This window comes from Bison bison, unplaced genomic scaffold, assembly GCF_000754665.1.
Source record: "Bison bison bison isolate TAMUID 2011002044 unplaced genomic scaffold, Bison_UMD1.0 scf7180017864508, whole genome shotgun sequence".
NCBI classification, from domain to species: domain Eukaryota; kingdom Metazoa; phylum Chordata; class Mammalia; order Artiodactyla; family Bovidae; genus Bison; species Bison bison.
The window spans coordinates 2477453-2505424 of NW_011495064.1; the positions used below are offsets into that span (position 1 = coordinate 2477453).

Consider the following 27972-nt stretch of genomic DNA (forward strand, 5'->3'; position numbering starts at 1 on the left):
CTCTCACATCCATACATGACCACTGGAAAAACCATAGCCTTGACTAGACGGACTTTGTTGGCAAAGTAGTGTCTCTGCTTTTGAATATGCTATCTAGGTTGGTCATAACTTTCCTTCCAAGGAGTAAGCGTCTTTTAATTTCATGGCTGCAGTCACCATCTGCAGTGATTTTGGAGCCCCCCAAAATAAAGTCTGACACTGTTTCCACTGTTTCCCCAACTATTTCCCATGAAGTGATGGGACCAGATGCCATGATCTTAGTTTTCTGAATGTTGAGCTTTAAGCCAACTTTTTCACTCTCCTCTTTCACTTTCATCAAGAGGCTTTTTAGTTCCTCTTCACTTTCTGCCATAAGGGTGGTGTCATCTGCATATCTGAGGTTATTGATACTTCTCCTGGCAATCTTGACTCCAGCTTGTGCTTCTTCCAGTCCAGCATTTCTCATGATGTACTCTGCATATAAGTTAAATAAGCAAGGTGACAATATACAGCCTTGACGTACTCCTTTTCCTATTTGGAACCAGTTTGTTGTTCCATGTCCAGTTCTATCTGTTGCTTCCTGACCTGCATACAGGTTTCTCAAGAGGCAATTCAGGTGGTCTGGTATTCCCATCTCTTTCAGAATTTTCCACAGTTTATTGTGACCCACACTGTCAAAGGCTTTGGCATAGTCAATAAAGCAGACATAGGTGTTTTTCTGGAACTCTCTTGCTTTTTCAATGATTCAGCGGATGTTGGCAATTTGATCTCTGGTTCCTCTGCCTTTTCTAAAACCAGCTTGAACATCTGGAAGTTCACGGTTCACCTATTGCTGAAGCCTGGCTTGGAGAATTTTGAGCATTACTTTACTAGCGTGTGAGATGAGTGCAATTGTGCGGTAGTTTGAACATTGTTTGGCATTGCCTTTCTTTGGGATTGGAATGAAAACTGACCTTTTCCAGTCCTGCAGCCACTGCTGAGTTTTCCAAATTTGCTGGCATATTGAGTGCAGCAGTTTCACAGCATCATCTTCCAGGATTTGAAATAGCTCAACTGGAATTCCATCACCTCCACTAGCTTTGTTCGTAGTGATGCCTTCTAAGGCCCACTTGACTTCACATTCCAGGATGTCTGGCTCTAGCTGAGTGATCACACCATTGTGATGATCTTGGTCGTGAAGATCAAAGCCTTCCTCAGCGATCAATGCAAAGAAATAGAGGAAAACAACAGAATGGGAAAGACTAGACATCTCTTCAAGAAAATTAGAGATACCAAGGGAACATTTCATGCAAAGATGGGCTCAATAAAGGACAGAAATGGTATGGACCTAACAGAAGCAGAAGATATTAAGAAGAGGTGGCAGGAATACACAGAAGAAAAATATTAAGACCTGACAAATGAGCAAAGGACATGAACTGAAGAAGAAATACTGGTCACATAAACATGAGAAAAGTTGACTTCTAAGATAAGCAATTGCAAAGGAAATAAGATACCACAAACACTTAAAAAATCTTGATGCTGAGTACTGGGGAGGCTGTGATGAAACAGGCACTTTTACTGCTCCAGGGTATAAGGCACAGCATTTCTGGAAAGCACCTTGACAAGATGTAGAAGATATTTATGCTCCTAGGCTGTGTAATTGCATTTCCAGGAGGAAGCACAAGCTGGAATCAAGATTTCTGGGAGAAATATCCATAATCTCAGATATGCAGATGACACCACCCTTATGGCAGACAGTGAAGAAGAACTAAAGAGCCTCTTGATAAAAGTGAAAGAGGAGAGTGAAAACGTTGGCTTAAAGCTCAACATTCAGAAAACTAAGATCATGGCATCCGGTCCCATCACTTCATGGCAGATAGATGGGGGAACAGTGGAAACAGTGGCTGACTTTATTTTTCTGGGCTCCAAAATCACTGCAGATGGTGACTGCAAGCCATGAAATTAAAAGACGCCTACTCCTTGGAAGGAAAGTTATGACCAACCTAGACAGCATATTAAAAAGCAGAGACATTACTTTGCCAACAAAGGTCTGTCTAATCAAGGCTATGGTTTTTCCAGTGATCATGTATGGATGTGAGAGTTGGACTGTGAAGAAAGCTGAGCACCGAAGAATTGATGCTTTTGAACTGTGGTGTTGGAGAAGACTCTTGAGAGTCCCTTAGACTGCAAGGAGATCCAACCAGTCCATCCTAAAGGAGATCAGTCCTGGGTGTTCATTGGAAGGACTGATGTTGAAGCTGAATCTCCAATACTTTGGCTACCTGATGCGAAGAGCTGAGTCATTGAAAAGACCCTGATGCTGGGAAAGATTGAGAGCAGGAGGAGAAGGGGACGACAGAGGATGATATGGTTGGATGGCATCACCGACTCGCTGGACATAGGTTTGGGTGGACTCCGGGAGTTGGTGATGCACAAGGAGGCCTGGCGTGCTGCAGTTCATGGGATCCCAAAGAGTCAGACATGACTGAGCGACTGAAGTGATCTGTTAATATTACCAAGTATTATTTTCATTAAATAAAATGATTTTATAATCTTTAGCAGACAAAAGACGGAGAAGGCAGTGGCACCCCACTCCAGTACTCTTGCCTGGAAAATCCCATGGACGGAGGAGCCTGGTGGGCTGCAGTCCATGGGGTCGCTGAGGGTCAGACACGACTGCGTGACTTCAGTTTCACTTTTCACTTTCATGCATTGGAGTAGGAAATGGCAAACCACTCCAGTGTTCTTGCCTTGAGAATCCCAGGGACAGGGGAGCCTGGTGGGCTGCCATCTATGGGGTCGCACAGAGTCGGACACGACTGAAGCAACTTAGCAGCAGCAGCAGCAGACAAAGGATGTACTGAATGCTCATATTTTATCCAGTTTTGGACTTTCATTTAAAAAGTGCAAAAGATTGGGTGGATAAATATTTCTTAAGGAACTCTATTGGAATTATAGTGGTACAACAAAATAGAATACTCTTCTGGTGGAAATAAAAATAAAAGTTGATGAGACACTGACTTAAGCTGAGCTTTGGCCAGATGCTTTATATTGTATTGAATTTTAAATTTAGTGGGACATTAACAGAACCAGGAAAAGTTGTAGAAGGAAGCCACAACAATTGTTACTGATACAAAGATGAAACAAAACAATCACCAGGGTTATTGAAGCTGGAACCCAGTTGGCTCCTGAGCCTTTTGATACCCTGTGTGTCTGGGAAGGGCTCTGTGATATTGTGGGGTCCTTCTTCCCTGACCCCATAAAGGATGTGCTGCTGCTCATGCTCAGTTGTGTCTGACTTTTCGGGACCCCATGGACTGTAGCCCACCAGGCTCCTCTGTCCGTGGAATTCTCCAGGCAAGAGTACTAGAGTGTTTTGCCATTTCCTTCTCCAGAGGATCTTCCCAACGCAGGGATCGAATCCATGTCTCCTACATTGGCAGGCAGATTCTTTACTGTCTGAGCCACCAGGGAAGCCTCCACAGAGGACACGTGAAGCAAAAAATGGCACAGACTTCCACCCTGTTGTCCATGGGACAAGTTACGAAGGACCCGTCTGGGTTATGCCTGTGATGACTGACTGTCACCATGTGTGTAAATGGTGTAAATAACAGATGCAGAATGGCAAGAGTAGAGAACTTTTATTTTTGTCAATCACTTTATCTTTTCCACATCTATAGAACCCAAAAGATGTATGTGCCTCTTTTGTGGGTATGTTGGCAAAGTTACAGGTAGTATTTGGAAATTGCTAAGTCACAGTATAAGATATAAGAATGAGGATAAGAAAGAAAAAAACTTTTGGTTTATTCATACAGGGAGTATTACTCAGCAATAAGAAAGAATAAACTGACGATACACACAGCAGTGTATATGGAAGTATACTTCTGATATGGAAGTATCTCAGAAACATGCTGTGTGAAATGATCACACAAAAGAGTACATTCTGGGAACTTTCTGGAGTAATAGTAATTTTCTGTAGGTTGGTAGGGGTTTGGATTACATGTCACTTGCCAGAACTTAGCAAATACAGTCTTAAGATGAAATGTGTATTTCATTATATGTAAAAGTCACACCAAATACTGAAGTCTAGTTAGTGATACCCATGACGTATTGTTTAAGGGAAAATATACTGATGATTGTAATTTTCTTTGTAATATGTAAAAAATTAGATGGGTTGATGAATAGATGGATCAAAAAAGTATAGTAAAATACTTATGGTCGAATCCAGGTGGTGGGTGTATGGATGTTCACTGTACGATTCTTTCAGCTTTACTGTGTGTTTCAAAGTGTTCATTATAAAATATTTGCGGAAAAATTACAATTTTATGTCCTAAGGTTATATGTGAAGAGGAACTAAAAAGCCTCTTGATGAAAGTGAAAGTGGAGAGTGAAAAAGTTGGCTTAAAGCTCAACATTCAGAAAACGATGATCATGGCATCCGGTCCCATCACTTCATGGGAAATAGACGGGGAAACAGTGGAAACAGTGTCAGACTTTATTTTTTTGGGCTCCAAAATCACTGCAGATGGTGACTGCAGCCATGAAATTAAAAAATGCTTACTCCTTGGAAGGAAAGTTATGACCAACCTAGATAGCATATTCAAAAGCAGAGACATTACTTTGCCAACAAAGGTCCGTCTAGTAAATGCTATGGTGTTTCCTGTGGTCATTTATGGATGTGAGAGTTGGACTGTGAAGAAGGCTGAGCGCCGAAGAATTGATGCTTTTGAACTGTGGTGTTCAGAAGACTCTTGAGAGTCCCTTGGACTGCAAGGAGATCCAACCAGTCCATTCTGAAGGAGATCAGCCCTGGGATTCCTTTGGAAGGAATGATGCTAAAGCTGAAACTCCAGTACTTTGGCCACCTCATGCGAAGAGTTGACTCATTGGAAAAGACTCTGATGCTGGGAGGGATTGGGGGCAGGAGAAGGGGACGACAGAGGATGAGATGGCTGGATGGCATCACTGACTCGATGGCTGTGAGTCTGAGTGAACTCCAGGAGCTGGTGATGGACAGGGAGGCCTGGCGTGCTGCAATTCATGGGGTCGCAAAGAGTCGGGCACAACTGAGCGACTGAACTGAACTGGAGGTTATATGGTATTTAACAATGTGATATTTTAGACAGTCTCCATTTATTGTAGGTCGATGGGTTGCTTTTTGAGAGTCGACTGAAAGGAGCTCTAGAAGCAGGTAAAAGGAAAGATATGTACCAAAGGTAAAGTATACTAAGTTATGTAAGCTTTGTAGAGGCTGTACTTAGATTTCAATGAGCAGTATTTACAGCATAGAAATTGAGGCACTATATTTTTTAAATTAATACAATTTCTGAAAAGACAGTAATAATAGGAAATAATATTGAGGTAAAAATGAATGAAATTTTTCAAAAGTATTTTGGAATATTTCTTACAGTTATCTATGTCAACCAAGCCTAAATGTTGGAATAAGGTTAAATAGAGGATGACAAATGTTAAAAAGAAGTATCTTACATTTATTTTGTACTTTTGTACATACCAGACAGTGTGGTCCGCGTTCTAAGAATTTTTTCTTAATTAACTTTCATAATAACATCTGAAAGTTGCTGAAAGTTAGTGAGCTACTCATTAATATAGATGAGAAAATTAAGGTTTACAGTGATTAATTAATATGTCTAATATTACTCAGCTATAAAACATCAAAGTGAGAAGGCAATAAAAATGTTTTAAAGCCAACAAGAAATGCATAATTTATTTATTTATTGAAGTACAGTTGATTCATTAATATGATGTGTTAGTTTCTGGCGTAAGGCAGTGATTCAGTTATAAATATATATATATTCTTTTCAACTCTTTTCCGTTATAGTTTATCACAGGATATTGGATAGAGTTCCCTGTGCTGCACCATAGGACCTTGTTTATCCATCTGCTATCTAATAGCTTTCATCTGCTAATCCCAAACTCCCAGTCCGCCCTCTCCTCCCCTCCCCGCTCTTGGCAGCCGCCAGTCTGCTGTCTTCGTTTGTGATTCTGTCTCTGTTTCCTAGAGAGGTTTATTTGTGTCATATTTTAGATTTTACACGTAAGTGATACCACATCAGGCAGTGTTTGTCTTTCTCTTTCTGACTTACCTCAGTTACTGTGATAATCCAGGGCCATACATGTTGCTGCAAATGGCCTTCTTTTATTCTTTTGAGTGGCTGAGTCGTATTTCGTTATATTAACACGCGTGTGCCGCACCTGCTGTATCCAGTCACCTTTTAATGGATGTTTAGGTTGTGTCCACGTCTTGGCTGTTGCAGACAGTGCCGCTGTGAGCATGCGGTGTATCTTTCCGAGTTCGAGTTCTCTTCAGATGCATACCCAGGAGTAGGATTGCTGGATCAATAGGCCAGCTCTAATTTTAGTTTTTTTGAGGAACCTCCATACTGTTTTCCTCCGTGGCTTCACCAATGTATATTCCTACCAACAGTGTCGGAGGCTCCGCCTTTGCCCCACACCCTCTCCCGCGTTTGTTTTCTTACAGACTTTTTGATGATGCCCATTCCGACCCGTGTGAAGTGATACCTCATTGTATTTTTGATTTGCATTTCTCTAGTAATTAGCCATGTTGAGCATCTTTTCACGTGCCTGCTGGCGATCTGAGTGTCGTTTCTGGAGGAATGTCTGCTTATGTCTTCTGCCCAGTTTTTGACTGAGTGGTTGTGGTTTTGTTGCCGTTGTTGTTGAGTTGTGTGAGCTGTGTGTATATTTTGGAAATTAAGCCCTTTTGGTCGCATTGTTTGCAAATATTTTCTCCCAGTTCATATGTTATCTTTTCATTTTGTTTATGGTTTCCTTTGCTGTGCAAAAGCTTATAAGTTTGATTGGGCTCCATTTGTTTATTTTTGCTTTTATTTTCTATTGCCTTGGTGTTATTAGACTGACCTAAGAAAACATTGGTATGGTTTATGTCAGAGAATGTTTTGCCTGTATTCTTTTCTAGGAGTTTTATGGTGTCGTGTCATATTTAAGTCTTTAAGCCATTTTGAGTTTATGTCTGTGTTTGGTGTGAGGGTGAGTTCCAACTTCATTGATTTACATGTGCTGTCCAGCTTTCCCAGCACCACTTGCTGAAGAGACTGTCTTTTCTTCTTTGTATATTCTTGCCTTCTTTGTCAAAGGTTAATTGACTTCAGGTGTGTGGGTTTATGTCTCGGTTCTCTATTCTGTTGCATTGATCTCTGTCTGTTTTTGTGCCAGTACCATGCTGTTTTGATTATTGTAGTTTTGTACTATTGTCTGAAATCTGGGAGGGCTATGCCTCTATCTTTGTTCTTTTTCCTCAGGGTTGCTTTGGCAATTGTGGTTCTGTATAAATTTTAAGATTATTGGTTCTAGTTCTGTGAAAAATACCATGGGTAATTTGATAGGGATTACATGAAATCTGTAGATTGCTTTGGATAGTATGGCCATTTTAATAATAATAATCCTTCCAATTCAAGAACCTGGAATTTCCAGGTGGCTCAGTGGTAAAGAATCCACCTGCCAGTGCAGGAGTCACAGGAGACGCAGATTCCATCCTTGGGTCAGGAAGGTCCCCTGGAAGAAGAAATGGCAACCCACTCCGGTGTTTTTGCTGAAAAAATCTCATGGGTCCTGGCAGGCTATAGTCCATGGGGTTGCAAAGAGTTGGGCATAACTGAGCAGCCAAGCGTGCACACACTCCAAGAACATGGATCATCTTCCCATTTCTCTGAATTATCTTTAGTTTCCTTTATCATTGTTTTATAGTTCTTGGCATATGTCTTTCACCTCCTTAGTCATTTATTCCTAAGTATTTTATTTTTTTAATTTTATTGAAGTATAGTTGATTTACACTGTTGTGTTCATTTCTTCTCACAGCAAAGTGACTCAGTGTCACACACACACACACACACACACTCTTTTTCACATTCTTTTCTGTTACGGTCTGCCACTGGGCATTGACTGCAGCTCTCTGTGCTGTACAGTAGAACCTTATTGTTCATCCATCCTAGGTATAATAGTTTGCCTCTGCTGATCCCAAACCCCCAGTCCTTCCCTCCCCTCATCCCTTGTTAACCACAAGTCTGTTTTCTATATCTGTGAGTCTGTTTCTGTATCATAGATATATTGACTTGTATTGTATTTTAGATTCCACATAGAGTATTTTATTTTATTTTTTGATGCAATTTTTAAAGGAATTATTATTTTTAATTTCTGATATTTCATTCTTAAGATAAAGAAATGCAACCAATTTCTGCCTGTGAATCTTGTATCCTGCTACCTTGCTGAATTTATCAGTTATAGTAGTTTTTGTGTGGAGTCTTTAGGGTTTTCTATATATAGTATCATGTAATTTGCATACTCTTCTCTTCCAGGTTGAATACCTTTTATTTCTTTTTATTACCTGATTTCTATGACTAGGACTTCCAGTACTATGTTGGAGTGGTGAGAGTGGGCATCCTTGTCTTGTTCCAGATTTTAGCAGGATGGCTTTCAGCTTTTCAGTGTTGAGTATTATATTGGCTATGGGTTTGTCATAAGTAGCTTTTATTATGTTGAGATGTGTTCCCTCTACACCTGCTTTGGTAAACATTTTTATAATGAATGGATGTTGAATTTTATCAAATGCTTTTTCTGCATTTGTTGAGATGATCACATAGTTTTTGTCTCTTCTTTCTTTGATGAGGCGTATCATATTGTCTTCTGGGCTGAATCGTGGGTTTATGGAATTTTAGAGCTATGGAAGCAGTTAAAAGTCCAGTGCTTTCCTTATTTTAGAATTAGGAGACTGAAGCCCAGAGTCACTTGTCTTCTGAGTTTTGATTATCATACCTCATACCCTAGATCTTGCTGTGAGGATCACCCAAGCTAATGAGTGGAAAGACACTTACATATGAGTTTTTAAACATCATTCATACAATAGAAATTTCCTTGCCTGCTTAAAGACTGAACATATGATTTTATAAAATAGCTTTTTTGGTTATGACAATTAAAAAATCAACATTTTTCTTTCTTTTTGAAAATTTAGATGTATCCAGTTAAAACAGGCAATAGATGAAAATAAAAATGCTCTTCAAAAATTAAAAAAAGTAAGTATTATAGTTGATCACATTATTTTTTTAAAAAATATCTGTTTTTACCTGAATATTTTATTATGTGGGAGTTCCTACCCCTAGAGTGGGTAGGTTCCTGGGTTCATATAAGTGTTGAAGTGTGAACCAGGGCCCCAAATACTGATAAAAGTTCAGCTGTGATGAACTCACCCAGCACTGAGGACTCAGAAGAACTTGGAAGAAGCTCTTTTTATTATTGCATTGTGTAAGTTTTATGTTTTACAGTTTAAATTTGTTTTCATTTTAATCACACTGTGGGGAAGTAGATTATCTGGCCCAGAGGGTACGAGGTAGAGAAGCTTCCTAAATCACGGCAGCTGTTCTGAGATCGGTGACTCTGCAGAAATGGGGGGAACTAGAAATTTCTCTTGGCAATTCCATCAGGATCTCCTCTTTTAATATGAGCCTGAACTTGAGCGAAGTGTTCAGGGCCAGAGACTCAGAGAACATGTAGGGTGGGAGGCGTGTAGAGGTGGTCGCCCTGCCAGTGTGTGAGTCTCCTTTACTCAGACAGCACTTAGGGTGGAAGCTGCGCAGGAGTCGTCGCCTTGCCTGTGAGTGAGTCTCCTTTACTGCATTGGAGACAGGTGGTTTCTAAGCATCTCTTCCAAATTTCTCCAGTGATGAAACACTGTAATTCAGGAGACTGACCGACCCTAAATTGGAAAACCTAACTACTGGGGCTTGCAAAGGTGAAGCAGTTTTCCCAGTGTCTCACTGCCAGGAGGCGACTGAGCCTGGACTTGGCACCTGTCCTTTTAACTCCAAAGCCAGTCCTCCATCTGGAACTGTCCCTTACTGGCTGTAGAGGATCTGCAATACCTAGCAACAAAACAAAACAAAAATAATTGGAGGCATAACTTTATTATGCCATTTGATTCACGTTCCAGCATAATCTACATTTCTTTTAAACTTATTATCTAAGGTAGGCATAGTCTCATATTGATATTTGCTTTGTCTTATATCACTTATTGGAGTTTTTTTTTTCTATTACAATAAATGTAATAAAAATGGAATTTTTTTTTTTTTTTAGTGAAGTAGACTTATATTCTCTCATAGGCTGATGAACCTGCACCTGTGGGCAATTATTATCAGAAGAAAGAAGAGGAGCACAATCTTTTGGATAAGCTTACCCACCAACTGCAGGAGCTTGCTGTGTCCATAAGCAGAGAAAATGTCACTGAGTATGCTCCCTTCCTTTCTTTCTTCCTTTCAAATATTATATCACCAACAGTTTAAATGTTTTATTCTATTAAGTTGCATATAGATAAAACTGTAACAGTATCATCTGTCAACAGTTACTTATTGTATATAGAAGAAAGTGTGAACTTCCAGGAGAGGTGTAAAGCAGTAGAAGCCATAATCTCTCAGGTAATTCATAAGCTAGTTGGGGGAGCAAAACAGAGATGTGAAAAGCTCAATAAACAGACGTTAGAAAGTAAGGGTCATGCCTTTAATGTCAGGGTTGATGTGTAAAAACAGAATTATCTGAATTATCTATTTGCTTATTTCTTCCTTTTATAAATATTCTTTTAAAAATGGAAGCAGAAACATGCATTCTTTTCCTGATGGAGTGGATGTTAGTAATAGGCTTTGTAAAGTGGAAAGAAAACTTGACGGTGTAAACAAACTCAATTCATAGGGAGATAAAAAGGGAAAAGTCAACTATTTAGACTCTTCAAATGCTGTTCCCATACTTTTACACTATATTCTGGGGAAAAAAACACTAAAGAATATATTATTAGAAGGTTTCTAGAATTTCCATTGATTTCCAGTACTGAGAATGACTAAGTGGCTGGCATTGGACTTAACCTTCCTACCAAAAAAACACTGCGGAATCTGGACAAAATGTACAAAATGGCTGTCTGAACTCACTGAACATCCGCTGAGCAGGGCTGATATCCTTAATACAGGGAGACATAAGAGGTGACTCCTGTATTCACCCAGACCCTCTCCCTGGCGATAGTTTACGGGCTGTGTGTGATGCAGGAAGGTAGATCCCAGACAGGGAGCAGCAGTCTCTCTGGGCTCCAGAGATCAAATTCTGGAGTTGCTGGGACCTTGTGATCCAGTGGTTAAGACTTTACCTTCCAATGCAGGGAGCTGAGATCCCACATGCCTTGGGGCAAAAACCCCAAAACATAAAACATAAACAGTATTGTAACAGTTTCAATAAAGACTTTAAAAATGATCCACATAAACAAAGAAAAGGTCTTAAAAGTTCTGGAGTTGCTGAGGCTCCTGGGACATGTGAGGAGAGGGAAAAGACTTGCAGCGAGACAACTCCAGAAGTCTGAGGGGACTCCTGGGCTACACAGAGCTTGAATCCAGAAGGCCAGGCAGAAAGCACCTGCTGGGGGACTGAGAGCTTAAAAGATTCTGGAGGCCACAGAATCCTGGAAAAATGTTGGGGTTTATACCCAGCTAGTGTTCTTGCCTGGAGAATCCCAGGGACGGGGGAGCCTGGTGGGCTGCCGTGTATGGGGTCGCACAGAGTCAGACACGACTGAAGTGACTTAGCAGCAGCAGAGTAGAGAGACCTTGGTGAATGCTTCATGCATCTGGCTAGAGAGCACGTAAGACCCATGTGTAGGAGTAAGGAGTACAGAGTACACCCTAATATTCAAAACTGTGATCTTGGAATACAGACAAAACTGAAGGAAATCTTTCCCAACAAAACCTAAAACCAGACCTTAATAGGAAAAAGATAACAGGACAAAATTCACTACTCATTAAAGGATGACAACATAGTTCAGAGTCTCTAAATATATCGTCCACAATGTGCAGTAATTATTAAAAATAATAACTAGAGATGCAAAAAAAGTAGGGGAAAATAAATAATAGATAATTAAGCAGTGACAGTCAATAAAAACAGACCCAGATCCGAACTAGGTAGTGTAGAGTAATCTGACTGGGATTTTTAAACAATATGATTAATATGTTAAAGAAAATAGAAGAAAAGATGGATGAAATGGGGGGAAAAAAAGAATATTTTAAGAGAATTCAAGTGTAGAAAATAATCAAATGAACATTCTACAACTGTAAAATATAATACCTGATAGAATAATGGCTGAGAGCTTTCTAAGTCTGATTCAATATATAGCTTCAAAAAGGTAGAAAATGTCTTATAATAAAGAGAAAAAATAATCAATGGAAACCTAGGTGACCTAGATGTGAAAATTAGCACATCAGAACTATCAAAGAACTATGTTCAGTGTGTTAAGGAATTTGTTGGAGAGATAGGCAGATTGGTTGATGAGAGAGGATCTTAAGGAGAGAAATGAAAACTAATACAGACCAACATGGAAACTCTGAACCTAAAAAACACAGTATATAATTTTTTTTTAACTTGGTGGTTTGACAGATAGCTAGATACAGTAGAGGAAAAGATTAGCAAACCCAAACACTGAGCAATGAAAAACTCTCAAACTCGTGCACAAAAAGGAAAAAAGAATGGGAAGAATGGAACACAGGAATGGTTAAGGACATGGCCAAAAGCTGCAACCCATGTGCAGCTGAAGTTCCAGAAGGCGCGGGGAGAGAGGATGGGGCACAGGAAATCTGTAAATAAAATTTTAGTTGAGAATTTTTTTTTTAATTATTGATTCAGTGATCCAAGAACCTCAGACAACCCCAAACAATAAATATATAGAAACTACACATAGGTGTGTCAGTGAAACTGCTGAAAATTAAACATAATGGAAAATCATAAAAGCAGCCAGGGAAATAAACATGTACAGGCAAACAATTCAAATTAAAGTTGACATCTTGTGAGAAAAAAATACAGGTCAGAGGATAATGCAGGGATATCATAAAAGAATTGAAAGGAAAAAAAAATCTGTCAACCCAGAATTCTGTGTAGAGCAAAAGTATCTTTTAGAAATTAAAGTGGAAGAAGACATTTTCAGACAAACAAAAGCTGAGGAAATCTGTCAGACAAGAACTGAGGAATTTGCTATAGAAAGTTCTTCAGGCTAGAAGGAAATAATCCCATGTGAAAACTTGGATCGGCAAAAAGGAGTGAAAAGCCCTGGTATGTGGGTAAACAGAAAAGACTATTTTTCTTCTCTAAATGTCTTTTTAAAAAACACTTGATTGTGTAAAGCAAAATGTAAATTTGAGAATTGATAATATACAGTCAGTTTTCATTATTTGCAGTAGTTATACCCCACAAAATTGCTGCAGACCCTGAATAGTGAATACTGCCCTGTAGCTTCTAGGAGAAGCTAGGTTCCTATGAAGCAGTGAACAAAATGTTTTTTGTCAACTGAGTAATATACGTCCTTGTATTTTGTGTATTTCGGTGTAAAGATACCTTATTTAATATGTATTATTGATTCATTAATATTGAACTCAGCCAACAGCGTTGTAATTTATGCCTGAAGAAATCTAATAATAACACACTAATTTTCTCCATTAGGCACATCACAGCTTTCTTCCGCTTGGGACCACTACATAGCATTTCAGCACTGTGTTTGGGGGCCATTTAAGATAGCATAAATGGGTTGCAAGTAAAAGATTGGAAAAAGATATTCCATGTCTACCCTAACCAAAACAAAGGTGATGCAGGTACAGTAATATCAGGTGAAATAGACTTTAAGGTCAAAACTAATTTAATAGATTAAGACATTTTATAGTAATAAAAGGACCGATTCACTAGGAAGAAATTACCCTTAATGTGTAGGTTCCTAATAGCTGCTTTACAACATAGAAAGCAAAAATTGCCAGCACTACAGGGAAGCTGACAATATAATCCACAAACCTTAACCCCCTAATTAAAAATGTATTTGTAGAACACTGTATCCCACTAGGTAATACATGTCTCTTCCAAGTGCATATACAGCATTAACCAAAATGAATCATAATGGACCATAAAGCAACTGTCAACAAATGTCAAAGGACTGAAATCATGCAGCAATTTCGGTGACTTGGAATTACATTAAAACTCAATGACAATCCAAAACTAATACAATGGTGAATATCAATTATATCTCAGTTAAAGAAAAAAAAACTCAAATGACAGAGAAATAAATAAAAATCTCCAAATGTTTGCAAATTAAATCACATACTTCTGGGACTTCCCTGGTAGCTCAGTGGTTAAGAATCTGCCATGCAACACAGGGGATGTGGGATTAATTCCTGGTCAGGGAACTAAGGTTTCATATGTAACTACTGAGCTCCAGAGCCCATGTGCCTCAACAAAAGGTCCTGTGTAGCATGACAAAGTATTCCATGTGCCTAAACTAAGACCCAGTACAGCCAAATAAATAGATAATTTAAAAAGAATCACATACTTCTATATAACCTAAAGATCAAAAAAAATATTACAGTGGACAGCTAAATATTTTGAATGATAATCGAAATGCAGTTGTGGGCTGCCGCTAGAGCAGCGCTTAGAGGGGAATTCATGGCTCTCAGTGCAACAGTTAGAAAAGAAGAAAAGTTGAAAATCATCTACTAAAGTTTCCAACTGAAGAAGCCAGAAAAAGAACAGCAAATGAAACCCAAGGAAAATAGAAATAAGGAAATACTAAAAATAAGAGAGAAAACTGGATAATAAACTGACATATAGTAGATAAAATCAATAAGTGAAAAGTTAGTTCTTTAGAAAAAGTAATTAAATGAGTAAATTCCTAGCAAGACTGATCAAGAAAAGAGAAAGAGGGAAAACACTAGCAAAAAACAAGGATGAAAACTAACCACTCAGAGCCGACAGAAATTTGAAAGATACTGTGAAGATGCTATGAAAAACTTTATGCCGATAAATTTGAAAATACAGATGAAATAAGTTCCTTGAAAAATAAAATATACTCAAATTGACAGAAGATGAATAGAAAATCTTAATAATCCTACCGAAATGTCTACTAAAGAAGTTGAATGTATAATTAAAACCCTTTCCACAGAATAAATCCTCAGATTGTTTCACTGACACAAACTTCTGCAATGATTGAGTAAGACGTAGCACAAGTATTATGAAATCTTTCCAGAGACTAGAAAAAGAAACATTTCCAAATCATTTTATGAGCGTTATGAAAAGTGAAAGTGTCAGTTGCTCAGTTGTGTCCAACTCTTTGTGACCCCTTGGACAGTAGCCCGTCAGGCTTCTCTGTCCATGGGATTTCCTAGGCAAGAATACTGGAGTGGGTAGCAATTCCTTTCTCCAGGAGATCTTCCTGACCTGGGGATCGAATCTGGGTCTCCCGCATCACAGGCAGATTTTTTACCATCTGAGCCACCAGGGAAGCTCAACATCAAGACATGATAAAAATATTATAAACAGAAAGCCATATGAACAAATGCACAAACTCAATATAAAGTGTTAGCAAATAAAACCCAGGGCACATAAAAATGACAATACATCATGACTAAAAGTGAAAGAAAAGTCGCTCAGGCATGTCCGACTCTCTGCGACCCCGTGGACTGTAGCCCACCAGGCTCCTCTGTCCATGGGACTCTCCAGGCAAGAATACTGGAGTGGGGTGCCATTTCCTTCTCCAGGGGATCTTCCCGACCCAGGGATTGAACCCTGGTCTCCCGCATTGCAGGCAGACGCTTTAACCTCTGAGCCACCAGGGAAGCCCACATCATGACTAAGTGGGATTCATTCTAGAATGCAAGGTTAATTCAGTGTTTACTTTTACTCATTTGGCTGTGCCGGGGCTTATTACAGCACTCAGGGAGCTCTGATCTTCCCTGTGGTGTGCTCTTAGTGCAGCATGTGATATCTATTAATAGGTCCCCAACTGGGATCAAACCTCGGCACCCTGCATTGGGAACACCAGGCAAGTCCCTGCAAGATTAGATTAACATTGAAAAAATCAGTAATTGAAATTTACTGTATTAGCATAATAAAAAAGAGTCATTTGGCTAGTTTTATGGTTAGCACTGTCTATTTGCTTCAAAGTATTGTTAGTCACTCCCCTGTCCATTGTGTCCGTCTTGTCCAGACTCTTTGAGACCCCACGAACTGTATCCCGCCAGGCTTCTCTGTCCATGGAATTCTCCAGGCAAGAATACTGGAGTGGTTGCCATGCCCTCCTCCAAGGGATCTTCCTGACCCAGGGATTGAACCCAAGTTTCCTATGTCTCCTGTACTGGCAAGCGGGTTCTTTACCACTGGTGCCACCTGGGAAGCCCTGTCCTTTTCTACTTTGCCCAAAACTCTGTCTCCAGGATTCCATTTGGCACGGATACACAGAGAAGCTGAGCTTCAGGCTTCCTTAGTTTATACTATTTCATGCCTCACTTTTAATAACCATCTTTGTGTTTAGCCTTTCTTTCAGTCTCCATGGAGCGTGATCATCTTTCTCAGAGCAGGTCAGATCACACCCTTCCCTGCCTTCATTTTTAGGGAGCACCTTCAGGATAAAGCTCACATGGGCTGCATTTTGCTCATCTCTTTTCCACCTCATCTCTTGCTCATTTCTCCCAGACCTCTTCCTACCATTCATGAGCTACTGAGGTTCCCTCTTTTCCAGCCTTCTTCCTCCACTCTTTTCCCTACCTCTTTACCCACCCCGCCCTTTACCTGATTAATTTCAGCTCATCCATCAAGTCCTAATTCTGAGCCTTTCCTGATCTCCACCCCTGCAGTCTTGGTTGGGTGCCCATCTTGTGTATTTCCTTAGCACGCTGTGTTTACCTCTACTGCAGTATCTGTTGAACTATCTTGTAAGTATCCGTCCGCTAGATTGCCTCATTGTTCTCCTGGAGGACAGAGGATTGTCTGATTTACCTTTGTTTCTACTGTGTCTGACATGGAAACTGACAGGTGATGTCATGAGTATCATCACTGCCAACTTTTGTTGAGAACTTGCTGTGGTCAGACACCGTTGTAAACACTTGGCAAGTCTGTAACTCCTCTAGTCTTCATGAGGACCTTATGAAGCAGGATCTGTTATTATCTCTACTTCACCAATGAGAAATGGAGAATCTAAAAGAAATGTACCTAAGACCAATCAGCAAAGAGGAGACAGAACCAGAACTTCATCTCAGAATCCATGCTCTAACCACTGTGCAATAACGCTCAAGCAGCATTTGCTGAATGGATGAATCCAGGACTTAAATTCAAGTCTCCTGGCCTCAAGACCAGCACTTGCTCCACCATGTCAATACATTCCTCAGATATTTTAACTCCTTCATTACTCTCAGGTCACATATTCTTCGCTAGATGGTAAAACTGTTAGTTGTACTTGCCCTTTATTTATTTTTTTAATTTGCCTGTTATAGATATGGGCCAGTTCTGCTGTATGTAGAAGTTATACCTGATCTGTTCTTCTGCGTTACTTCTAGTGATCCTCATCAATTATTTTCTGCAGAACTGGGGCACTTACTGAAAGAGAGGAAGAGGAGGACTCTGCTGAAGAAGATGAGGAAGAAGACGACGACGACGACGACGACGAAGAAGAAAGTGAAGAAAGTGGGGGTGAGGACGAAGAAACAGAAGAGGAAGAGGAAGAGAAACAGGAAGGTGAATCTCAGCCAGAGGCCACGAGTGGAGAATACATTGCTCTTGGAGATTTTACGGCTCAGCAAGTGGGAGACCTGACATTTAAAGTAAGCAGAAACAGACCGGAAGCAAACCTAAGGATAAATTTGCATACCTAACAGAGCAAGAAGGCTACCTGTACATCTGGATTACAGAGTCCTGATACTCACTTTTTAAAGACTCAGTCTGTTTAAATAAAATAGGTGATAATTACCATTTACAAGCAGTAGTCGTAAAATTCTGTTATCAAAGTTACCTGCTAGTAAAATGGTAAGGAGAAAAAAAAGAGTAGATGTTCCTCTGGTTTTGAAAATACAAATAGTTTTAATGTTGATAATTCTGAGCTTAGGGGTAAATTCTAATTAAAACATTTTTACTTTTATTTTGCCTTAAGAAAGGGGAAATTCTCTGTATAATCAAAAAAAACTCTGATGGTTGGTGGATGGCTAAGAACGCCAAAGGAAACGAAGGCCTTATTCCTAAAACCTACTTGGAGGTTAGTCTTTTTTGTTTATTCTTTCCTTTTTCTCCTTTAAGACTTTTTTTTTTTTCATTTATAACAAAACACTAAGTTGTATTCTTTGATCAATTGGCTAGTAAATGACTTAAGATATAGAATTTGCTTCAATTTTAGAGGATTAGAGCATGAGAAAAATTTGGGGCTTCCCTGGTGGCTCAGTGGTAAAAGAATCTGCCTGCCAATGCAGAAGACACGGGTTTGATCCTTGGGTTGGGAAGATTCCTTAAAGAAGGAAATGGCAACTCACTCCAGTGTCCTTGCCTGGGAAACCCCATGGACAGAGGAGCCTGGCGGGCTACAGTCCATGGGGTCACCAAGAGTTGGACACGACTTAGTGACTAAACAGTGATTATAGTGTTCTGCTCTCATGCAGGTGAGCTCTAGAATGTCGTCGCACGGTGAAGATGCTCTGTGGGTTCGTGTTGATCATAAAAATGAATAGACATTTATTTTTTGTTGTGAAAGAAAACTGCAGTTAACTTTGTCTTACCTTCCACAAATACATGATCCTTTACTAAGACGTGAACATAGTATATAAGCATGTTGATTGCCCAGTTCTTTCATATTTCATAATATGGCATGGTCATTTGCTGTCCAGTAAATATAGATCAGTGCTGTTCAGTAGAAGTATAATGCAAACCACAAATGTAATTTAAAATTTTCTGGTAACCACGCTGAGACATCTTGTTTTTCCTCATACCACTTCTGACACTAGCTGTGTGAGGGTTTTTTTTGACACCAAATACATGTTGTTTTTCACACTGTTTCTTTGAAGCCGACCAGGTGTCCAACAGTGCAGTTCAATTCTAGCACTAACTCCTGGACTTAGCATAGACCCCACAAGATAAGGGCGCAGTCCCGCAAGACTGCCCCACTTTGGGGACTTCCCTGGTGGTCCAGTGGTTAAGAGTCAGCCTACCAATGTAGGGGATGCAGGTTCAAGCTAAGCCTCAACTTATATTTAAGTTATATATAACTTATATGTAAAGTATACCACAACTACTTAACCCACACTCATGAACCTGAAAACTGAACTTACTGAGTGCCCGTGCTCTGCAACCAGAGAACCCACCAGTGAGGAGCCCACACACTGCAAGTAGAGATTAACCCCCGCTCACAATGAAGATACAGCACAGCCAAAATTCAGTCAATCAATGAATCAAGCAGTAAATAAAATTTAAAAAGCAATTTTAAAATCGCTTGGACAGAGGAGCCTGGCAGGCTCCTTCATGAGGTCGCAAAGAGTTAGACGCAACTGAGCAAAGCAGCAGCAGCAATCCATACCTAGAAGTGACATTCATGGGAGCTTGGGTTAACTTCCATTACGAGCTAAAGATCTCCGAAATCGTGGCCCAAATAAGGTAGACGCACATTTCTCTCGTGTGTGGAGAAAGTGTGGAGATGGGCAGTCAAGGCATGGCAAGGCCCTACCTCATATTTTACTTGGGGCTTCCCTGGTGGCCTAGTGGTAAAGAATCCCCCTGCCAATGCAGGAGACACAGGTTCGATCCCTGGGTCGGGAAGACTCCCTGGAGAAGGAAATGGCCACTCACTCTGTCCATGGGATTTTCTTACCTGGAAAATCCCATGGACAGAGGAGCTGGGTGGGCTACAGTCCATAGCGTAGCAAAACACTCTTGACATGACAGCGATTAAACAACAGCAAAAGCAATATTTTACTCTGTGGTTAGGTGCCATCAGCTCTCCCTAGGGTTGTCATCTCTTTAGGTTGGCAGCTATATCTTTTAACAATTCCAAGCAGAGAGAGAAGAAAAGTGAGGAAGAAGTCGAAAGGCAAGAGCTGCAGTCTTGTATAGAAGGTTTCCTGGAAGTTACACAAAAAGCTTCCAATTATATCTCCTGGACTAGCATTCAGTTTCTTGACAACACCTAGCTGTGAGGAGGGCTTGGAAAATGTAGTTTTCTTAGGTTGCGTGCGTGCTCAGTTATGTCCGAATCGTTGCAACTCCATGGACTGTAGCCTATGAAGCTCCCCATCTGTGGGCTTTCCCAGGCAAGGATACTGGAGTGGGTTGCCATTTCCTTCTCCAGGGGATCTTGCCTACCCAGGGATTGAACCCACGTCTCCCCTGCATTGGCAGGAGGATTCTTTACCACTGAGCCACCTGGGAAGCCCCTTTTAGCTTGATTCATTGCTATAATCAGGGACTCTTGGAAAAGAAGAACCTGCGTTGTGATCAGTTTGCACACAACCTTGTCCCATTATTCCCCTTAAATAAATTCCTAGATGCTCATCGCTGCTGAAAGGCACGAGCCTTGGTATTTTGGTCGAGTTTGCCATTTTGCAAATTAGGAGAGTTATTCTTACTTGGACTCCCGTGCGCAGCACCTGAGAGTATTTTGTCTGTCTGCACACTTGCCACTGATGGTTGGCACCAGTCTTTTGCCAAAGTGATGCCCCCAAAAAAAGGGGCTCATTATTGTTTTTTGCTTGCATTTATTATATTACTAGTGAGGTTGAGTGTCATTTCATTTGCTTTATTTATTTCTATTTCTATTTATTCTTTGAAAATTGCCTTTTTAACTCATTTTTCAAAGGGGTTTTTGAAAATTGTATTGCTATGGAAGAGTTTTTGTATTATCTTAATAATAAGGATATTAAGCCTTGGAAACTTGAGGCAGATATTGTCTTTGTTGACTTTCAACCAGATTTACTTTTAGGTAGTTAAATCTGTCAGTGTTCCATTTATGAGTTTTGGTTTTGCTATCATGAGTGGAAAGGATTCCCCCATCTCAAGATTATTTTCTTCTAACACTTCTAACACTTTTTTTACATTTGAGTCAGTTCCATCTGGCACTCATGTTGATTAAACTTGTTCTCTACCTTTATCCTTGTACTTTTTTTGAATAATGACATCGTTATTTGAGCTTTTATCCACTGATTTTTGATATGTCTGTCATATACTAAACCCCTACCTACACTCACATCTTTCTGAAAGTACATTTATTGGTTGATTTTCCCATTAGGTAAAAGCACTTCATATTATTTTTCAGCCCTATAATAAAGAAGGAGGTCAAGAATCCGGTGAAGAAGGCAGTGAAGAAGATACAGAGGTAGGGGATGGAACAGTGGATGGAGCCGAAGTCAAGCAAAGGTAAGTTGGTGCGAGGGGACCTAAAAGTAGGTTCAGGAAATGTTGTATTTGTTCATCTTTACTGTTATAAATACTGGAAGAATTTCTTGAAATGGAGACAACTTATAGTCTGGGGGCTTTTCTCATCACCATCTGCTTAAAGGTCATCACAGCTTTACCTTTGTGGTTGCTTTTAGCAGGTGACATTATTCTTAGTTTCATGTAGGCAGTGTTAGATTGTCAGAAGGTACAATGATGTACCCTGTTCTTTGATTAATGAAGTTCTCTGATTGAGTGAACACGCATAAACTTTCCGAGCACTCACCTAGCTACCCTGTCTCCCTAGAACTGATTCTCACTGGAGTGCTGTCCGGAAGGCCATCTCAGAGGTTGGTATCTCCTGTCTTATTAATAACGGGGCTTTCCTGTGGCTCAGTGGTAATCTGCCTGCAATGTAGGAGACGTGTGTTCTATCCCTGGGTTGGGATGATCCTCTGGAGAAGGGCATGGCAACCCACTCCAGTATTCTTGCCTGGAGAATCCCATGGACAGAGGAGCCTGGTGGGCTACATTCCATAGGGTGATAAAGAGTCGGACACAACCGAGCGACTAACACTTGCCCTTTTCACTTCATCTTATTAATAACGTCTCATTTTGTTACCTAATAGTTCTGATTAGAGTTCAGATTCAAAACAACTTTAAATGAAAGCATTGGGTCTTAAGCGGGTACAGGGCCTGGAATGCACAGGACATTAAAACGTACCTCTGGTTTAGTAAGTCTGTACTCCAAGTCACATTTCCCATTAGGTCTTTTCTGTTCAGAAGAGTAGATTTGAGGGCTTGGAAATGTCTCACTTTGAGTCTGCTTGAATTTTCTGTCATTTGGGTAAAGACAATTGTTAAATTTTAGTTTTGTAACATGTAAAAATTCCAAAAAGCTCAAAAAAGTAAGAAACTACCCATAATCCTATCATTTAAAAAGTTACATAATGAAATGAAACTCCACTCCTTCCATAAGTGATCACCACTAACCGTTTAGTAAATGTATCCTTTGTGGGATTTTTACTGTATTTATTGTTTATGGACATGGGTGCACGTGCACGTCTGTGTATGTTACACACACACATGCAAAGCCATTCACTCTTCAGTGCACGTCGGTTCATGGTGTCAGCTCATCTGTGACATGGCACACTCCCTGGTGGGGCAGGACAGGCCGTTTTGACAGGGACCACGCAGAAGCAGCTGGTCTAAAGTGCAGAGCTCGGTGCCTGGAGAGCTGCATGGGGCTTGGGAAAGGCCATCCTTGGGAAAGGCCAGGTATCAGCGATAGCATCTTCTCATAATTGGGGGCTAAACTGCTGTATTCTTCCACTAAAGTCTGGACATTTGTATTTTTGTTTGGGGAGTTGTAGTTGCTATAGTGATAAAGAGAGTATTCTAGAGGTGAGAAAACCTGAACAAAAGCAAGCAAGTTAATTTTGTTTTACTCTCTTCAGCAGATAAACACCGTCGACGTGCTGACCGCGATGGGAGCGATTCCTGCTGGGTTCAGGCCTTCCACGCTCTTCCAGCTCCTGGAGGAAGGTACCAGGTGCCCATCAGCCAGCACAGACTTTCAGTGAAGCCGTCATGGTTTACATCTAACTTTGCTGGCACAGCCAGAGAAGGTTGTTGATAAAGATGTTGGATCTCACGTCTCTTGGACGCTCATCTTGCCCCTCGTCTTGCCTGTGACAGGAGGAGGGAGCCCTGATCCTGTCAGACGCCAAGCCCACTTTCATTTATTTCGGGAGCAGGGCTCTCGGCGACCACCCCTTTCCTGTGCTGCTGTCCCCTGCCCCGCCGGCTGGTTGCCTCATAGTAGTCCTGGCACCAGCCCCCTCAGCCCTGTCACACGCCAGCTGAGGCCTCCCTTTCTCTGCTTTTCTTCACATCAAGACTTCTCCCGAGAGTTACCTCTCCTCACTGTTTCTGTTTTCTTATTCGTTCTTGGATTGCCCTGTACTTGGCACCATTTGTTCATAAGCTCATTTTATTTTTAAATATTTATTCATTTATTTGGCTGTACCATGTCTTAGTTGCAGCATACAGGATCTTTGATCTTCATTACAACACGCAAGATCTTTTTCGTTTCGACACGTGAGACGTTCAAGTAGCAGCATGCAGGGTCTAGTTCCCTGACCAGGGATTGAACGCAGACTCCCCGCATCGGGAGTTTGGAGTCTTAGCTCATTTTAAAGAGCAGCGATTTTGGAGAGAGGCTCACCTGGATTCTCTGAGTTGTTATCTATGTAGGGACTGCTTTGAGGCTCCTCTGTTGGGAGGCTCTTCTCAGCAACCCCTAAACACCCACCTCCTTCTCATGCTTCTGTCTCAGGATAAAACGCCACCTTCCCAGAGACACCTTCCTTGTAGGTTCTCCTGCTCTCGTCCATGTCAGTACCCTTTATAGGTCTAAGTCAGCTTATAATTATTTTATTTAGTCTTTTGTCTCCTTATTTTTCTTAATTATTTTCGCCCACTGGGCTGTAAGCTCATGGGGGCAGGGGATGTATTTCTCTGATTCATGTTTGTGTTTCCAGTTCCTAGCAGATTTGTTGTTGTTGTTTGGCTACTAAGTCATGTCTGACTCTTTGCAACCCCCTGGACTACAGCATGCCAAGGCTCTCCTGTCCTTCACTATCTCCTGGAATTTGCTCAGATTTATTTCCATTGAGTCGGTGGGTAATGCTATCCAACCATCTCATCCTCTGTCACTCCCTCCTCTTGCCTTCAATCTTTCCCAGCATCAGGGTCTTTTTCAGTGAATCAGCTCTTCGTGTCAGTTGGCCAATGTACTGGGGATTCAGCTTCAGCATCAGTTCTTCCAATGAATATTCAGGGTTGATTTCCTTTAGGATGGACTGGTTTGATCTCCTTGCTGTTAAGGGACTCTCTGCGGAATAGATTTTGTAATAAGTATTCATGACTAAATTATGGAAAAACAGCATTAAAATACTTTTATGTAAAGAAGTAAAATTAATGATGATACACTTTTTCTAGAATGTCCAAAAAGTGGTTACATATTTTCTGCATTTTACAAAAATATTTGAATGGGTCATCTTCATCAGGGGGCATGTTACCAGCCTGACAGTCTTTAAGGTCTTTCCTAAAGCTGCTTAAGATCAGCTCTTATGTGCTTCCATCTTTTCATTTCCTCCTGTTGTTCTTATCTCTGTTGGTATGTCTGTCTTAGGAAGCAAGTTTCTAGCAAACAGTATGCATGGTATTTTCGACGTCTATTTCCTAAGTGTGAACCGTAACATCATGGATTTGGGGTTTTGAATTTCGTTCATTCTTTGTAAGAATATAAAGGAAAAATTATTTTTGCAGGGAATCAATTCCGAGCAAGTTACTTCTTACAGCCAGAGCTCACACCTTCCCAACTGGCCTTCAGAGATCTGATGTGGGATGCAAAAACTGGCTCTGTAAGTATGGTTACTCTTCAAGGTGCTTGGAAAGTGAATTTGTCTCATAAGTCATACAAGCAGACCTTCCTCGTAACTGATTGTTCATGCAGATCAGGTCAAGACCGAGCCGTGTCTCCTTGATTCTGACTCTCTGGAGCTGCAAGATGATTCCTCTTCCAGGGGTGAGCATCCAAGTTCTGAGCAGACACGTGCGCCTCTGTCTGTTTGACGGCAGTGAGGTGAGCTTGCTGGGGAGTCCAACTAGTTCCCGCCACATGCATTTTTTTAATTTAATTTTTTTTAAACACCAAAAACATTTTGTAGTGGAATATAGCTGATTAACAATGTTGTGATGGTTTCAGATGAACAGAGAAAGGACTCAGCCACGCATATACATGTACCCATTCTCCTCCAAACCCCCCTCCTTCCCAACTACCTATTAAACGCATGCTGCATAGGATCTGTCTGTCTCTTTCTCTCTCTCTCTCAATCTCTCTGTGTATGTATAAGTATCTAGATAAAATAATGTATAGTGTTAGTGTTAGTCGCTCAGCTGTGTCTAACTCTTTGCGACCTCATGGACTGTAGCCTGCCAGGCTCCTCTGTCCTTGGGATTTCCCAGGCAAGAATATTAGAGTGGGTTGCCATTGCTTTCTCCAGGGGATCTTCCCAACTCAGGAATCAGACCCAGGTCTCCTGCACTGTAGGTGGATTCTTTATCATCTGAGCTACCGGGGAAGCCCCAGATATTGTATGGTAGCATGCAAACAGCAAGGGTTCTGATGATACAGGTTAACTCCAGACTCTCTCACTGGCTAAATGTACGACATTTATATATCACAGTTAGCTCGCGTGAGCCATAGGTTTTTCGCTTACAAAAAGGTACTGATGCCTGCCTCCTAGTACTATGTACACTTCAGGTTTTGAGTATAGAGTATTGCGTTTTAAAACAGTGATTCATTTATGGCTGTGCTGGGCCTTCGTTGCTGCGTGGGCTTTCTCTAGCTGTGGGAGCGGGGGCTGCTCTCCAGCTGCGGTGCGCAGGCTTCTCCTTGCAGCGGCTTCTCCTGTTGCAGAGCGTGGGCTCTAGAGCCCAAGGGCTCCGTGGTTGTGGCCCTCTGGCTCAGCTGCTCTGCAGCACATAGAGTCTTCCTGCAGCAGGGATCAAAGTCGTGTCCCCTGTAGTGGCAGGTGGATTCTTAACCACTGGACCAGCAGGGAGGGCTGAGCATTGCGTTTCTGACAGGTGTACACACCTGTGTAACCGACATTCCCGTCAACCTGCGGGGCACGGCCATCACCTGGCAGAGTTGCCTTGCGTCCTTTTCCACCCCTTCCTCTCTCATTCCTAAGAGAATATTTTCCACCCACTACCAACCAAAGAATTTGAATGACTCTTAGTTAATTGATTTGTTTAGGAGATACAGCTAAAACAGTGCTGAGATGGAAATTTATGACTGAATATACTAGGCAAGAAGAAAGATTTTAAATCAGTGATCTAAGCTGGAACTCAAGAGTCTAGAAAAGAAGAGTGAGTGAAACCTGAAGAAAGTAGAATGGAGGCGCTAGTAAAGAGAAGAAACGAATGAAATAGAAAGCAAAAGAGAAAGTCAGAAAAGGCAAAGTTTATTCTTTAACAAGATTAATAAAATTGAGAGATGCCTAGTGAGACTGATCAAGAAATTTTAGAAAGAGAGACTTCCCTGGTGGGCCATTGGTTAAGGCTTCACCTTCCAATGTGGGGGGCAGAGGTTTGATCTCTAGTTGGGGAGCCAGGATCCCACATGCCTTAGTGGGGCCAAAAATAAGTAAAATAATTTTAAAAAATAAATTTTAAAAAGAGAGAAAGAAAGAAAACAAATGATTGTTGCCAAAACTCAGCCTCTGTTCACTAGTGCCCAACAGAAACATGGAGACAGAGTTTTGGGTGAAGTAGAAAAGAGTAGCTTTTATTGCTTTGCAAGGCAAAGGGCTCCACAGCTGGGTGAAGGCCCTCAAAACTGTGTGTCCCACCCTGGAGGTGAGGTGGTGAGGAGGGGCAGTGAGAAGTCTTACAGTGTTAAAGGAGCACGGCGTGGCCAGCTCATGGACTGCAGCCCGCCAGACCCTTCTGTCCATGGGATTCTCCAAGCAAGAACACTGAAGCAGGTTGCCATGCCCTCCTCCAGGGGATCTTACCCACCCAGGGATCAGACCCATGTCCCTTGTGTCTCCTGCATTGGCAAGTGGGTTCTTTACCACCAGTGCTACCTGGGAAGCCTGAAAGAAGAGAAGGGTGATATTATAAATAATTTCATGGCAATAGATTTGATAAAATCACTAAACAGAGGAATTCTTCAAAAACCACGATTTAATGAAACTGACCTAAGAAGAACTAGAACAATTTGAATAACCCCTGTTAAAGATATTAAAACTGAAATGAAAACTCTTCCAGTTGAGGAAACTCCAGAACCCAGATGGTTTCACTGGTGGTTTCCGCTGAACATTTAAGGAAAAAATAATACCACTAGTACACAAACCCTTCCAGAGAACAGATGAAGAGGGAATGCTTCCCGTCGTGTTTCAGGAGGCCAGGAAAAACATGCTACCAAAATAAGACATCACATTACAAAAAAGAAAAATTACAAGACCAGTACTCCTCACGAATATAATGAACTAAAATCCTAAACAAAATGTGAGTGAATTGAACCTGATTGATGATTATCCAGCTCAAATCTATACTACTGTTAACTTACCTGCTCCTCTGTTGACATTGGTTAGCACTGTTAGCACGCAGCTCTCCCTTGAAGTACAGGCGCATGTGTGTCCTCAGTCATGTGAGACTCTTAGCGACCCCAAGGACTGTACCTGCCAGGCTTTTCAGTCCATGGGATTTTCCAGGCAAGAATACTGGAATGGCTCCCCTACTCCAGGGGAGCTCCCCAGCCCAGGGATCGAACATGTGTCTCTTGCACCTCCTGCAATGGCAGGAGGATTCTTAACCACTGCACCACCTGGGAACATAAAAAAGGACAATGTATCATGATTAATTGGGATTATTCCAGGAATTCAAAGGTACCCTCCTGTGTAGCCAAGAATAGATCATTGTAATTTGCCATATTAACATAACTAAAGAAGAAAAAAAAATGTGATCCTTCAATAGACGCGGAAAAAGCATTTGACAAACATTAACACCCATTTACGATTCTTTAAAAAGTTCTCATCAAATTAAGAACAGAAGGGAACTTCACGTTGGTAAAGGGCAACAATTCAGTTCAGTTGCTCAGTTGTGTCCGACTCTTTGCGACCCCATGGACTGCAGCACACCAGGCCTCCCTTTTCATCACCAATTCCCAGAGCTTCCTCAAACTCATGTCCATTGAGTCAGTGA

The 27972-nt window shown here is 41.0% G+C and overlaps 1 protein-coding gene across 2 annotated transcripts in view; it reads left to right on the top strand.

Moving 5' to 3' along the window:
* Positions 1–27972, top strand: part of NPHP1 (nephronophthisis 1 (juvenile)) — a 65078-nt gene that overhangs the window by 995 nt on the left and 36111 nt on the right. Inside the window, exons 2-11 of one of the 2 annotated variants that reach the window (XM_010829563.1) lie at positions 5101–5174; positions 8966–9026; positions 10110–10234; positions 17369–17606; positions 17933–18034; positions 21074–21174; positions 21500–21542; positions 22650–22737; positions 24526–24620; positions 24713–24841. In XM_010829563.1, coding sequence (XP_010827865.1) covers positions 5101–5174; positions 8966–9026; positions 10110–10234; positions 17369–17606; positions 17933–18034; positions 21074–21174; positions 21500–21542; positions 22650–22737; positions 24526–24620; positions 24713–24841 — 1056 coding nt within the window. The remainder of the gene's footprint in view (positions 1–5100; positions 5175–8965; positions 9027–10109; positions 10235–17368; positions 17607–17932; positions 18035–21073; positions 21175–21499; positions 21543–22649; positions 22738–24525; positions 24621–24712; positions 24842–27972) is intronic. The other variant, XM_010829561.1, reaches the window with a different exon arrangement.